At 39.5% G+C, this 15,865-nt stretch overlaps 1 protein-coding gene across 1 annotated transcript; it reads right to left on the bottom strand.

Moving 5' to 3' along the window:
* Positions 1–6,071: 6,071 nt before the first annotated feature.
* znf703 (zinc finger protein 703) lies at positions 6,072–9,355 on the bottom strand. Its single transcript, XM_038303652.1, has 2 exons — positions 8,733–9,355; positions 6,072–8,351 (listed from the first exon to the last, which is right to left on the bottom strand). Exons 1-2 carry the CDS (start codon positions 8,982–8,984, stop codon positions 6,879–6,881), a joined length of 1,725 nt encoding a protein of 574 aa, XP_038159580.1. The 5' UTR covers positions 8,985–9,355; the 3' UTR covers positions 6,072–6,878.
* Positions 9,356–15,865: the final 6,510 nt, after the last annotated feature.

Below are 15,865 nucleotides of genomic sequence, written 5' to 3'. Positions count from 1 at the left end.
AGATATGCTGAGCAAAAAGTTTGTGTTATTGTTTGCAAAAACTACAGGTCGCTCCAACTTCTACCATAATGGAAAACATGTAAGTTGACAATAAACAAAAAAATAGATTAGATAAGCTGTTGAATGTATACAGGTGGGCAAATTTGGTACCTCTCGTTTAATGAAAGAAAAACCAACAATGGTCCCAAAAATTACTGCAATGAGAAAAAAAGCAATTACAAATACACAAATCTATCAAGATGAACAAATGAAAGTCAGACATTTATTTTCAAACTTACTTGGACAAAATTATTTTTAAAAAGTAACTTATGAAACATGCCTTGACAAAAATGATGCTACCCGTTATTTATTATTTTGTTGCACAACCTTTTGTGGCTATCACTGCAATAACTCCTGTAACTACGCCCTTCAGCAAATAGGTGCTTTGGTCGGGACTCATAGAAGGCCACTTCAGAATTGTCTAATGATTTCCTCTTCGCCATTTTTGTCTGCTTTAAGCTGTTATTTGGGGTAACTATCCTGTTGTAACACCCATGATCTGCGACTGAGACTTGTTGACACTGGGCAGCACATTTCTCTTTAGAATTTCTGAAACGTCTTGAGATTTCATTGCATCCCATGATCCCAGAGAGATTCAAGACACGCTGTCCCAGATGAAGCAAAGCAGTCAATAACATAATTGAACCTTGGAGATCGGCCTGTTTTTCAGTGTAGTCCTGTTTCGCTGACTGTGACTGGCTGGATGTGCTCTCTTCATCCTCTGACATGGGAGCTAGAGCTCATCTGCCTGGCTGTGTGTTTCCTGGACGTGGCCGCCTTTTACAGTTGCCTTTGCATCTCTGCTTCTGACTTCTTTTCCTTTTAATTTGTTTTCCTTTAATAGAAAACTCTGAATCAATTTGACTGTATGATTGTAACTGTAAAGTGTCTTTAGGCGACGTGTGTTGTGAATTGGCACTATATAAATAAACTGAATGAAATTCAATTGAACCTGCTCCACGATTGTAAAGAGTTTTAAATTTGACTGATGTGACCGGGCGCGTCCGGAGCTGCATCAGGCAGCTGTTGCTGCAGTAGAGGCGAATAGATAGACAGTGCTGCAGTACAGCCTCAACTGCTTAATGCTTTAACTGCTTTGTCTACCTCCAATCTCCAACACCAAATGGTCATCCGTTTGGTTGACAAGGCATCCGTTTGGTTGACAAAGGGTTGAGTAAGGTTTTGAACAAAATATTTTGTGCTTGAATCTACAAGCAAACGTCTATAAATGGGATCAATTGTGACTAGAGCATGTATGAAAAGCCCAAACTGCCACATATTCAATAAATTAAAAAGTGGCAGGAGTTCTAGGTTTAATGTAAAAATGCCAATGTTACTTGTGATGTGTGCATATATATATATATATATATATATATATATATATATATATATATATATATATATATATATATATATATATATATATATATATATATATATATATATATATATATATATATATATATATATATATATATATATATATATATATATATATATATATATATATATATATATATATATATTGTACTTAGACCCATATTGTACTTACAATCACTCACAAAAACAAAAAGAGTGTACAGCTGATGCCCACAATATGGTCTCAAAAGTACTCTGTGAACAAAAGAATGAGGCTAAATAACCCCGCCCCCCCTTTCCACCAAACACACATACACACACAAACAGAGGTGACATAAATGGAGGGCATGCTGTTGACTCAGCTGGGGTAGTAGGTGTGTGTCTTGGGGGGGTTGGAGATTGATGAGCATCGGGATGGAGTGAAAGCACCATCTGATGGACGAAGGTAAACTGAAGGTAAATTCAACCTCCCCAAGTACAGACTTCGACCCCCCCATCCGACCTAAGATCATCCTCAAAATCCAGGCCAATGTAACCAGCACTGTGTACAGTTCTAGAAATGACATCCCAGCACCAGCTGCCTTACAAACCTCCATTATAAGATGCAAAGCAGAGTTTATGGAAGACTTCTGCTCCTCCTAGTGATATTCTCAATGACTTTCTGTACTCATTTCCTGTCTCAGTCTTGCAAATATTCATGGTTTTATTCAGAATCAGAAGGACAAATATAATAAGATCTTGGATCCTGTCCTGACATGTTACTTAGATTTACAACCTGATGTTTCCTGTATCTGTTACATATGGTTTTGGTTATTGAGCTTTGTTCAGCCTTGCTTCACGGAGACACATTGTACTTCATGCTGATCGACTCCAGCGTAAAGAAAAGGCTCTACCTATGAGCTAGCAAGTTAAAAAGAGTGTCAAAGAGTATTTTTTCATACATACTTTCAAAATCACTGTGTCTCATTGAATTCTTTACATTTTTTACTTCAAAAATCAGTATGTCTCATTGAAAAACTCAGCAAACAGACTGAATGGTTGTTGCTTCTTTAGTGCAGGTTTGTGCATTTTAAATGGTCATTTGTATAAATAAAAAAAGTGCAAATAAAAAAATCACATGCTGTTGTTTCAGAGATATTAAAGATTATTTTTAGCTCACCCAGAAGTTAACTATCCCCCCAATTACCTTCATTAATATTGTTTATCTCTTTATTCCCTTTTTGAAAAAAGCTTAACCTACAACCAGTGCCTGATTGGCTCTCGTGTCACGATTTTATAGAAAAGTTCAGATTCTTTTAACTTCAGCAATCACCGCTCCGCTCTCTCTCCATGTGGTGCTGTTGTATGACAACACACTTGCTCTTTATAGTCGCAAGAGGTGAGGGAGGAGCAGTGAACGCTCTCACCGCTTGGGGTTCACCTCTGGCCACTTCACCGCCATTTACAGTGCAGTTTGTAAAGGGATTCTATGTGAATTCACCACAGCGTTGCGACAGCATTCGGTGTGAACACATCATAAGACCAATTATGTGAAACCCTCAGGGGTTTGTTTGTAAACAAACAGTGTCACGAAGACCAAAGAACATAGGAGACAAGCAAGGACAAAGTTGTTAAGGAAAGCTAGCTTTTAAAAGCAATTTACTTAGCCGTGGCACACAGAGCGTTGATCAGAGAAGCAGTTAATAGGCCTGTTGCAACCCTAGAGCAGCCATTCTCAACCTTGGGGTCCAGACCCCAATTTGGGTTGCAAGATGATTCCTTGGGACTGGCAAATCTTTTTTGGAAAAATTTTAATCTCAAACCAGACATTAGGAGGAGGCAAGCCGTTGGTCTCACAGGCATTTTATTACTCAAAGCTGTTGTTACTGTTGGCCATTCACCAAAACAACGGCAACCAATCAGTTTGCTAAGGACACAGTATTTAAGAGAATGAAATGGGACGGTGGAAATGTAGAAAAGTTTCCAGAGCTTGAGGACTTCATGGAGAGACAACATAGCGATTCAAAGTACAAAAGCAATTATTGCTTCTCACTTCAGGTGCTGGCTTGAAAGTTTCAAAAAGTACTTCACTAATAAGGATTCCCCAGAAAAGGACTGGATAGGCCTTTCACCACCTTCCCTGTCATCAGAGTTAAAGGACACCCTGTTCAATCTCACCTCTAATCCATTACAAACTGCCTTCTCCTCATGCACGCTGCATGAATTCTGTTTGTCAGCAGCCACAGTGCACACAGCACTACCAAAAGCAGCAACTGATGTCCTGTTTCTATTTGCATCCACATATCTGTCCGAAAAGACCTTTTAGTGCTGACACACATGAAAAAAAAAACCCAGATCCCGACTCCTAAGAGTTGAGAGTAATGTCCACGTGGCCATTTTTAACACTAAGCCAAGAGAGCAGCTGCTCTGTTGAAACCAGCAGGCCCAGCTGCACATTAAATAGTTGCAGAAAAACTTCTCTCGTTTTGACCAGGAAGTCATTTTGCATGCTTAAGCTCCTTGAAACATAGATTTTAAAATTAAACGTGCGCTTTTTTCTGGTGTGTTTTGTTACAGTTAAGCATGTGCTGTTTTCGTTCTACTTAATTAAAAAGAAAATAAAGTTTGTGTAACATGTTTACTTTTTAACAGCAAAATGATGGGATATAGTGGCCATTGTAGGTCTGGTTTGGAAGTTATCTTCTTGATGCTGCTTAATGTTTTTCAAAAAATCCCAATGTTTTTCAAATAAGATGATAGACACTAAAAGCTGAAGTGAGTTAAGGCTTGTTTGATCATGTAAATGTAACCCCATTGATCGGGCACGGGGGGTGGGGGGGTCGTAAACAGCACTGCATGTGAAATTTGGGCTTGTGACTCAAAAAGGTTGAGAATCACCGCCCTGGAGGTAATGCAGTGATCTGCAAAGGGAATCTGTACCATATTGGTTGGGAACAGTTGCAGAGGCTCATGGCTCGCTTTAACTCTAAGTATTGTCTTAGTGGCAACGCATCTTATTGTGTGCATGTACTTCATGATGGGCCATGAATAAACAGGTTTTATATAAACTTTTATAAAGTTGTAGCAAGACAAAATCAAAGAAAGCTAAAGCAAGCCATGTTTCCAGTTTGCCAAAGACCTGATGGGGACAGAGTAAACCCATCGAAGAAAGTATTCTGGTCAGATAGGATCAAAACTTTACTTTCTGACCCAAATAAAAAAATTTTTATGAGGAAAATTAAATCTACATATTACCATGGATGCTTTTGTTCAGCAAGACAGGGCTACTTGAGAAGATAGAATGACTAAATATAGTGAAGTGCGGGAAAAAAAACTTCTAAAAAATGTGTTGGAATGGCTTAAATCAAAGCATCTATAGGTATTTAGGTCCAGAACCACAGTAAATCAACTGAAAATCAGAGTTTTTAAATTTAGTTTAAATCCATGTATGCTTAACTTCCTGCTTCACATACAGTTTTAATGTAAGAAAGCATAAAGTTTGGATTGGATCTGGTGGGATCAAGTTTTGTTTATATTTTTGGCAAATAACTAATGTTTTCTGGCCATTTTGCGCTGTACTTTACTAATCTAACTTTAGGGGGCGACAAACTTCTTTAGATGTCACTGGTTCAACTTTGTAGATTAAAATACATTTGTTGAGCACTAAAAGCATAGTAGCAACAAAGTAATTACGTCTACATGTCTAGAAGAAATTATCTCTACATTATATTTTATTAAGCAATGGTTACAGCTATAAAAAGGTTCTGTAAGTATATTGTAACAGTTCTAAAAAAAGAGAGAATTAAGTGCTACGTCCCAAAGAGCGATCAGGGTGCTGTGACCTTGCTGCATGCTGTTTTGGAGGGTCATCCATTTTCTTAATGGTCCTGTCAAGTGACACCTGTGCTTGGCTCTTCCCTGAGTGGAGTGCTAATGAACCACGAGACCAGAGGAGTCTGGGAGTCCGGGTCAATAGCTGCCACAGAGACTTAATCCTTGAACACCCTGACAGCCAAATAGAGGAGACACACTATCAGGGACCAAACATTCAAATCCCAGATAAACCAAGTCCTTCAATTTGAATTAGTTCCTAAAACCAAAGATTGCTAAAGCAGGCAGCAAGAAAACAAGTCTTCTCATGAGATCAGGGGCTTCCTGTAAGAGAAAGTCTGCACTCCTCAGGGGACGTGTCAGTGTCTTGATGAATATTTCTCTATTAACCACCTCCCATTGTCAGCTATGGCCTTTGTGCTACAGGCCAATCCATCAGATGTGTGAGGAGATCCTAGGTCGACACCTCCCTGAGGTCATTATTGAAGTCCCAGTGACCCACACAGCACATGCACTTTGCTGAGGAGGCCGTTTCTTTCTCACCTTTGCAAACTAGAATCAGCAATTAAAAGCTGCAAACAACAAAAGCAAGGCAGGGGTGATGGAAGGAGGAGAGATGAAAGTCCTTGGAGAATAGCTAACAGGACTAATGTGACCCAAGATGCCCTCTTAGGGACAGACCTGTCAAGTGATATGTGCCATGAAATATTACTCATGGCCAGATACAGCACAGCTGTAAGAGCCGAAATGATAGATAGTCCTAGATAAGTGCTGCGCTGCAGTCAAACGAGATTTACTGTGTCCTATGAGGCTGGAAACAAAAAGGTGCCATATATAGAATTCAATGAGAGGAAGAAAACAAGTTAAAATGCAACCAAGAATCATTTATTCAAAATATGACCTTTTCCTGTTGGTCAGACAGGACAGCCATTATTTTTGTTCATGTCATTTTTAATTTTGCACCATATTCATAGGTGACATCTCAACAACTTGCTGATCTCTTGTAAGCTTGAAAAAATATTACATCTTTGTATATTTACAAATAGAAATAACTGTTGCATTGTTCAAGATATTTCTCAGACATGCAAATCTCTGAAGTGGCCGTACGCAATCGATGATTTCAGGAAATGAAAAACAAAACAGAAAATGGGAGACAGTGAAGGAGATCTAAAAAAACAGCTCCTTAGAATTAAGCCTCACAATTTATCTATATTTTTATTTTTCAATGTTATGATAAAAACGGTACTATAGTTAAATCAATCTTTCTCTCTTGGAAAACTTCAGAAAGTCACCCCTGTTCTTTAGCGGAAAACAAAGCGCTTCAATACAAAATAAATACAGATTTTTAATTCTGGAGAGAAGACGTTTTAAAATCAAAGCAAAACTCCAAACTCAGGAGATAATCTCATATTTTTCAAGATCAGATGTCTGCTGTCTTTAATCAAAGTCTGTTGGTCTCTTGGATTCTGTTGCAGACAATCTTTCGGAGGCCTTTTCCCTCTGGAGCATTGGTCACGATCCTGAGGCAAACAGGTGGTATTCCTGGCAGGCCAACTGGCATGATGCCTTGCACTTACAATGACCTCACTCACATGAATCTGTCTTTATTTCAGTCTCAACAGTCCAAGCTGGTGCCTGTGGAAGATGAGTGATTATGGTGTTTGGGTTAATCACTGATATCCCAGGGCCGAGGCAGATCCAAGTCTCTGGCTGTAGAGGGCATAGGGGGAGTAGTAGGCTGAGGAAGAGGGAAGAGTTGGCATTTGAAGTCCTGGGTTGCCTGGCAAGTGTGATTTGCCATAGGGATGATAACGTGCCAAGCCTAATCCTGGGGAGCCTCGTAGAGAGAAGGAGCTGGGCAGAGCTCCGGGGCTGCTGGGAGGGGGCAAGTGAAGATGGCATGAGGCTGAAGAAGAAACTGAGGGATAGGCTGATAGCAGCTTGCTGTCCACCATCCCAGGCAGGGAAGTGTGGGTACGCAAATGAGCCAAAAGCTCCTCTGATGTGGCAAAACGCTTATCACAAGGCCCACTGACAGATACCCAGTTACAAGCATGCGGAAGGGGCTCATTTGGGACCATGAAACCATATGTGTAAAGGGGGTGGGAAAGGGAGGGTGTGCTGCTGGATGACAGGGAGCCAGAGTGTAAGGAGTGAAGGTGGTGTGAGGGGTAAACCAGAGGAAAACCTGACTTGAGGCTTGATGGGTCATGGATACACGTGGAGCAGTTACTACCACCAAGGTGGGGGGCGTTGGGGTAACTCAAACAGTAAGGGTCTCGACACAAACCTTGCATCAGAGATGGTGGGGAAGCTCCGGTTAGGGGGCTGGAGCTGGGGTGCTTTCCTTGAATTCCTAAGCCCAAACTGGACTTGGTGGGATCCAAGCTGGGAACAAAATGTGAGGGATAGCTGGTGTAGGCCCCTACAATAGAACCGTGGTATCCCATAGTAGCAGGGGGTAAGGGGAAGACAGAATGTCCCGGTTTAAATGGAGAGACTGGAGCAATGTGTCCAGAGCTGAGAGCAGGCTGGGAAGAGCCCTGAGGGTCCGTCTTGCTCTCTGGCCGTGGGCTGCTGGCTGAGCTGGCATTGCTTGAGTTTGCACTGGCCCTTACTTGGCTTGAGTTGGCTAAGTGAGCACTATCCAAACTTGGCTTTGCTACATCAGAGTCTTTTTTGCCAGGTGCATTGCTGCTATTATCCAAGCTCGCCTGCTCCGGTTTGCTGTCTGTATGCGGTGTCTGGGAGTGTGATGAAGGCTGCATGGAAGGGGAATGGCTCTTTCTTTGGGGCAGAGGAGAGCTGGAGTTTGGTGATCTGGAATGGGAGGAAAAAGATTGACATGGAGTATTTTCTCCACTGGAATTTCCATTCGGCACTCTTAAAGCTGCTTTATCCGATGCCCCCTTTGTCACATCTTTACGACAGTCAGTTGATGACTTTGAGTAGGGCTTGAAGCTGGATTTGTCATCCAAGGACTGGTGCTGCTCCCCGGGCTTGGATGACCTGCCAGACGACTCCTTGTCTCCTAGAGCGCCAGCAGAGAGGGAGGTCAACTTGGAGGAGGAGGGAGGGTCAGGTTTGCCAATTTGAGAGCAGGTCTGGGCCAGCAGAGCCAAAGGACTCTTCTTGGCATCCAGCTAAGGAGAACAAGAGAGGTAAAAGGGTGAACTTTATTTGCTTTAAATAAAATATCATTTGAGTCTAAATTCTAGAGTGAGAATAAAAACATAAATATATTTATTGCATTGTAAATCTACATATAATATAAATTATACTTTTTGATTTTTTTAATTAAATATATGCACTTTAAGCTACCTACTGGACATAGAGTGCATTTAAAGGCATCTTCTGAAACATAGAAATAATAAAAAAATATATTTTTTTCAAGAATCTAATTAGTCAAGACTGTTTATGTGAAGCAGGAATTAAAACAAACAATGAGGCTAACGAAGGTTGTTTTTTTTTTTAAATAGATTTATATATATATGTATTTATATTAATATAAAAAGAAAACTTACTTCAATGCTAACCGGCGCAGAGGTGAGGGGCTGTAGGTACTCCGGGTGCAGCAGGTGACCGCTGTGAGCCGTCAACATATTTACAATGCGGACAGGAAGCCTTTTAGCTTGACGTGACGGGTCCGAGGGAGAAAGAAGAGACACAGGTTTGGGAGAAGACGCGCGCTCTGCTCTTCTCCGGTGTGGATCACCGCTGCGCTCCGGGGACTGACTGCGTAAAAGCACTTCAGATCCACGAGGGAGATCTCTCATCTGGGTCTGGGCGTAAACAGAGCCAATGACATGCGGAGAGCGGGCGCGGGGTTTAGTTTCATTTATCTGCACATTTCATGATGATAAATTGAGCAGAATAAAGTGCGTTAATCCAAAATCAGCAGCGCGCAAAAGATGCGTCCTCCGTCGCAAAAACAAACCCTTTTATGAAATAAAAAATACCCAAAGTGTCATCCTTCAAAGATACTCGCTAAATACTCCTTTATCCAGGAAATGGGTTTGAAAAAGAACAACAAAATAAGAGGAAAGTTGTTAGAATAAGCCAGCAGAAGAAATCGTGTGCAGCTGTCCTGCGTGGTGCGTGTTTCTGAACGTCGCTGCAGCTGCCTCTCAGTCTCTCACTGCTTAATCCACAGATTGAGGATGTGAGGGGAGGAATTTCAAAGCAGGCAGCCGCCATCCAATCACAAGCCGCTGCTTGCAGAGAGGGAGGTGGACTAAGTAAATGGGCGTGCTTTGCTTCATGGCCCCACCACCATGGGGAAGAAGAAGCTGCAATGTTGCTGGAAATTTGTGCTAGTGACCTCTTGGTGCACATGGAGAACATAGCAAGACAAACTCACCATGCAAGGCAGAACACAACCCTTAGATAGATAGATAGATAGATAGATAGATAGATAGATAGATAGATAGATAGATAGATAGATAGATAGATAGATAGATAGATAGATAGATAGATAGATAGATAGATAGATAGATAGATAGATAGATAGATAGATAGATAGATAGATAGATAGATAGATAGATAGATAGATAGTCCACCAATGTTTCAGACATTTATTTAAATGAAATGATGTTCACAGGGTAAGTTAACAACTACATTTAAATCAGTAATAGAAATCATGGTGTATGTGAACAGACATTTTAATAACTGTATTACATTATAGTTAGGAAAATGTCAGTTGAAGACCAATTTGAACAAATTCAAATGATTCAAGTTTAAAGCACTTTGCTCTGATAGTGCATGACTTCCTTAGTTGTGAAGTCTGACTTTTTTTTTTATAATAATACAACCAATATATTCCAGTCTTTATTAAAAGGGAACAAAGTTTATACTGACTTTAAGCTGATTCAGTCACCTGTAAAATCATTTAACCCATTAACCGTCGCCTCCCATCTGTAGGACGTATGTGGAGCCTTATATTCCCACAATAGTGCTACTCTGTGCCATTACAGTTTTATATTGCTGGTTAGAATATCCCAAGGGTTAAAAAACAGCAGCTGATTTAATTCATAGTTTTTCTAGTTCTCACTGATGATTTTGGTGACCAGTTAACTGGTTAAATCTCCTTTTTGATTTATTATCACCTAGATCTAATAGATCTAATCCTTGTCTTTGTTTAGAAGAGTTCTTAAAAAAAAAGGAAGAAGAAATTGCAGACAGCAAATATTTAAACCCATAAGGTCAAACCACTTCCCCTGATTCAGAATCTACATTGAATCGTGCTATTTCTCTGTAAGGGTATTCACTAACATTAGCCTCTCAGCTCAATTCTTGTGAATCTTGTGATTCTCCAATCCCCTTTTTCATGAAGCAAAACATTAGATCTCACTCACTTTTCTTTATTCTGTATGTGTGAAAAAATTCTGCTTTAGGATCCATACGTCGGTACCCAGCTGAATGGTATCTCTTACATAATTTACAATAAAAAACACAAAGTTTTACAACATGGGGATTTCCAATGTAGGTAAAATTATTACATAGCTTGGCCTGAAAGCATTTAAAAGAATCTGTGATTACATGATGAGGAAAATACAGCAAGCTTTATTTTCTGAGGTCCGGAACAATAAAAGCTGTTTGACATTTCGCAGCACCGGCTGGCCTTATCAGACTACAGCCTGATTATAATGGCTTCTGCCATTTATCTGTGACTAAGTAGAAAAGCAACATAAGTAGAATGAAGTCACTTCAGCTTCACTCAACAGCATCACTGTTTGACCTGTCATCATTAGGCTTAGTCGTCACTCATCGCCCACACACCGCCGCTTATGCTTCAGCAACCTGCCAGGTTCTGGGAGTACGTGAGCTTAAACGTGCACGCTGCCTCTTTAAGTGCGGTTCATTCTTTGTTTGAACAGGTCTGTTTCTTTAAACTCATCACTCACCACATTAGGGTTGAGAATCATAAACAGGTGAGGCATAACAACTGCTTCTCACAGTGAGATTTTAAGGCGAGGCTCAATCCTGAAAGAAGATCACAACATTTTTCTTTTGCACTGCAGACAGAAGAGATGTGATTGTTCTAATGTACTCTGCCTCCATCCACTTGTTAAAGGGTAGTAGGTGGATCTGCACTGAAAAAGGGGTGGGGGAGTGGGGGTTAACAGGAGAGCTAAGTAGGAGGGCGCTGGGAAAAGCCAGACAAAAGCCGCAAGAGAATAAAACAAGGGAGGGCTTAGACAACAGGGTGCAGCTCCTTTCATGTGTCCCCTTGATGTCAGCTTGTAACAGCTGTTTTGGTGTGTTGATGACTGATGGCTACTTCCTGTTGTGGATATTTTAAAGGGACACCGTTTCAATTTAAGAGGTCTCTCAGCATGCCCAGGTCCAGCTTTCCCTGGAGGCATTTTTCTGTTTTCTGTGGCCAAGTCAGAGTCAGAGCTGAAACAAGAGCCGTACAAAGTAGACCTTTTATAAATCCATCTCCTGAGAAAAAAAAAAGCACATTAGATTCATGCAAATGAGAAAGGGTAAAACTTTATCTGAATATTTTAGTAGGTATAAGAAAAAAATAATTTATGTTATCAGAAATAAATAAAGAAATCTTTTTTAAAACATCTCTATACATTAGAAAATTCCTATTTAATTTGACAAGTTTAATGTTGCAATTTTAAACTTTCAGTGACCTAAAAGGTATTCAGTAGCTGACAATTTGAGTAGCTACAATATTTTAAAAAAAATCCATAAATCCTGTGTTTGTTTGTTTTTTAAACAAATCAGACATCAGTGTAAATATATACAATTTGAGTCTATTAAGCCCAAGTATTTATTAAGTCCACAGGAAGTTTCAAACCCCAGGACAGCTTTGACCACAATCCAGCCTACGACCATCATTGTGACCATCAGTGGGTGAATTCCTAAATGTCATGTTAAGCACTTATTTTAAAAATTTAAAAAGGCTACATACAAATAAAGGCCAATTCAATTCAATTCAGTTTATTCATATAGCTCCAATTCACAACACATGTCATCTCAAGGCACTTTACAATTCAACCAAGCCAATGCAGCTGTAGTTCAAAGAAAGGAGTCTGTTTCTGATGGATGTTTCTTCCTGTTAAAAGGGAGTTTTCCTCTCCACTGTAGCTGCATGCATGCAGTCAACAACACAATTCAATTGAATGTCTACTGCCGCAACCGGCTGCTCCATTCGGAATGAATCCTGCAAAGTCAATGACTCAATGTTGACAGAAAACGTTTAATCCTTTGTCTATATGATTTGATTGGGTTCTTTGTAAAGTTCCTTGAAATAACGTGTTGTTATTTCAAGTCCAAAAAAACTCAGTCTGCTCAGCCACCATGAGAAGAGCAACAAATTCTCAGAAGTGCTCTTCTTCAGCACCATGCGTTTACAAAAAACTTTTTCCTAAATGATAAGATAATGGTGAAAAAAATAAGATCTGGACCAAGTAGATCGAGCAGTGCTCAATTGTCCTGGTCACAGTGATTCTAAAAATAGGTTTTAAAAAAAGGTCTAAAAGAAAAAGAACTGTGGTTTTTGCAATTGAAAACTATTCCTTGTTGATTCAATGGGTTGTCTCGATTCAAAGCAAAGCAAAAGCAGGTAGAAGTTCAAAGCTGTGGCAAGTGGGTATTGCTGTTGCCTTATAGCAGGAAAGTTCTGGGTTTAGTTCCTGGCCCAGGGTCGTTCTGCATGAAGTTTGCATGTTTTCCCCAACTGGCTGAGAGATGTTTGGCGAAATACAGGAAGGTATTAGCTCATTTCAAACTGCGTAACAGTCTTCATAGGGAGCAGCGTCTTTTTGAGACTTCCGCTGTTGTTTTTCTCTTTAAAGGTATATCCCCTCCTTCTTTTCTTTCTCAAACTGTCTACTGTATCCTCCTCATTCACAAAGAATAGATATAACAGTGGCTTTTATGCTTTAGGCTAAGCCAAAGCCAAGTCTAAAGAGCAAGCTCTGCTGTGTTGAGTCATGTGTCAATTAAGATGTTGTTAATGTTCTTCTTTAAAGAAGTCTGGATATACAAAAACATTTCAATCATTTGGGACTTTTATCCTGGGAATGAACCAACCTCTTAGCATTCACTTATATCTGAAATACATGGGAATCCTGTGTTTGAACAAAATTCTTTCAGCATTGGGATAGCAGTTTTTTCATGTTTAACATTCTCTTTGTTTCATTTAGCTGTTTGTTTCCTTGCTACTTGGACAAAATAAAAAAAGCTTTGTTGATGTGGTTTTGTTGTTTTTCTTTCCCTTCTTTCCTTTGTCAGGGAATGCTTGACTTGATGTTATGGATATCTGATGACAGAAAGTTTGCGTTCCAGTGGATGATGAGAGTCAAATGGAGAGTAGTCCATCAATGTGTTTGAAGATTTGTTTCCCATAAGCCTCAATGTTGAGGTTTCCACCTCTTTTCAGGTGTTTTAAAAGACTTGTTGTTATTGCTCACTTTTTGGACCTTCATGTTGTCATCTGCACCCCTTTAATGATTTCAGAGATCTTTTTTCCACTTCCTTAGAATATAGATTGTGCAGAACCAATGGCACTAAAGGTTTCATGTTACTCCAACTGTAAAAATTCTCATTTCATTTGAAATGAAATGATGGACAAGTGAGATCCAACAGGGTACCAATCTGATCCAGGCTGTATATTGATTAGGCCATTCTTTGATTGATTCCAGTGGCTCTGATTTGAGTAAAGGGCAAAAGTGAGGTGACATCAGAGGATACACTTATTTCTCCTGCAGCCTGCTTTAAATGTTGAACTTTTTGGAAAAAAATCTAATGTGGTGTTTTCCAAGAATACCCAATAAACTCTAGACAGGTGTATTTTGGGTGTACTTGTTAATAAGTTTAAGCTGCTGTCAAAGGGCCTGAGTCAACTATCCTCTTTATGTGTTTCGGAAAGCCCATATAAACAGGGTGTTGTTTCCTTTGGGTAGTAATCCATTAAGTGGTGCAAGGCTAGCAACGATCAGATGGAAATTAGCTGATGACGAACATAAAATAACAATGCCATATTGACTAAGTGCATGCATGTTCACAAAAGGGTGTTGTTAAGTTGGTTGCAATTTTGCTTTTTCCAGTGTTAATTGGTTTGAGGTTGAATCAGAATATCTGTGAGTCTAATTTCAAATGTGCTATGATAAATAGTAAATCCCTTCTTAGATCCTGCCCCACAGATTACCTATTGATGAATTTAAGCAGTTACTCCTTTTGCTTGAATTGCAGCAGACCGACAAGTCAAAACTGATTAGGTTGAATCAGTATCAGCTAGCACCAACTCACAGCACACGTAATCTCAAGATTCTTTACAGATAACGATTCAATCAAATCACATGGACAGATTGGTTAAACACTTCATGTCTAAGGAACCAGCTGATAACATCAAATTCTCCTATGATCATGCCTGTTGCAAGGGTAAAAATTCACATCCGTTGTGTCTTTGACTCTGCAGCAACCCCTCACACCAAGCAGGCATGCAATGACTGTGGAGAGGAAAAAAACCCTTCTTACCAGGAAGAAACATCCAGCAGAACCAGGCTCAGTGTGAGAAACCTTCTGCCAAGGCCAACAGGGTTTTCAAGGAGACAAAAGCAAACATACCAAAAAAGAACATAGAACACTGAAAAAAGAACACTGACCTAATAGTAAAAAAGGGAAAAGTAAACTAGCTCCAAAGATGGTCACATCTAAACAAAGCGCTAAGCCAGATGAAAGCTACGTGGACGCATAAAGCTGACATACAAGAATAGAATTTAAACTAAAAAAAATGCAGAATTTCAGATTAGAAGCAAAGCAGAATGATGAGAAATGATCCCTATGTTCTCCAGCGGCCTAAGCCTATAGCAGCATAACTAGAGATACCACATGATTACCTGAGCCAATCTAACTATAAGGTTTATCAAACTTGGTCCAAAAATGTCTTCTCTAACTTAAAAAGCAGAAATTTTTAATTGCGTTTTGTCAGTGTATTATATTTAAATGCCATATTGCTTACAATTGCTGATGCATGCTGCCATCTAAACACAAGTGCTATAGTGGAGAGAGCCAGTTTGTACATTTAGCACATTTTTTTAATATGTTGTACATGTAGCTGCAATGAGGAGTATGGTAGAGGGTCTTTGGGTTGCCTACTGCCAGGCAAAAGGATGCATTTAAGTTATAATTGCCAATGTTGGCATGAATGTTAAAATCCTCCCCCCCCCCCACCCATGTAGCTGTACAGCAACCCTGAAATACCTTGTCAGTATATTTAACACTAAATCTGACAGAAATATTGAAAACAAAATGAAAAATGAGAGTATTGATATAAAAGAAATTAGAGTAATGATATTAAATTTTGGGTTCACAATTTGGACAAGTGAAACTAAAGGTTAAATGTTCTTAATAATTATAATTATCAATTGGTTTTAATACTAATCAATAAATCTGACTGAGAGATTGTTGTTACTCCTCCTACTTTCCTTGAATTTCTAGGAAAGTGAAAATTTAAATAACTACAAGGAGTTGACTAATTTCTGCTAAAATAATCCTCTATCTAAATTGTTTTCAGGATACCATGTTAAGAACCTGTGTTTGAATGACAAAATATGGCTAAACAGGTCATCAAAGAAATGAACATTATCTGAATCCTTTTTTTTTTCTTAAATAATTGAAATTGTCGCCCTTGAGGTTT

Source organism: Cyprinodon tularosa, unplaced genomic scaffold, assembly GCF_016077235.1.
Source record: "Cyprinodon tularosa strain WSP-4 unplaced genomic scaffold, ASM1607723v1 ctg515, whole genome shotgun sequence".
NCBI classification, from domain to species: Eukaryota; Metazoa; Chordata; class Actinopteri; order Cyprinodontiformes; family Cyprinodontidae; genus Cyprinodon; species Cyprinodon tularosa.
This window is presented reverse-complemented; position numbering and strand designations above follow the sequence as displayed.

What these genes read in the sequence shown, in the direction of transcription:
- znf703 (XM_038303652.1), bottom strand. Translation starts at nt 8,984, where the DNA reads ATGAGAGATCTCCCTCGTGGATCTGAAGTGCTTTTACGCAGTCAGTCC. An exon ending in CTGCGCCGGTTAGCATTGAA is followed by an intron (nt 8,352 to 8,732) that starts GTAAGTTTTCTT and finishes TGTTCTCCTTAG; the next exon opens with CTGGATGCCAAGAAGAGTCC.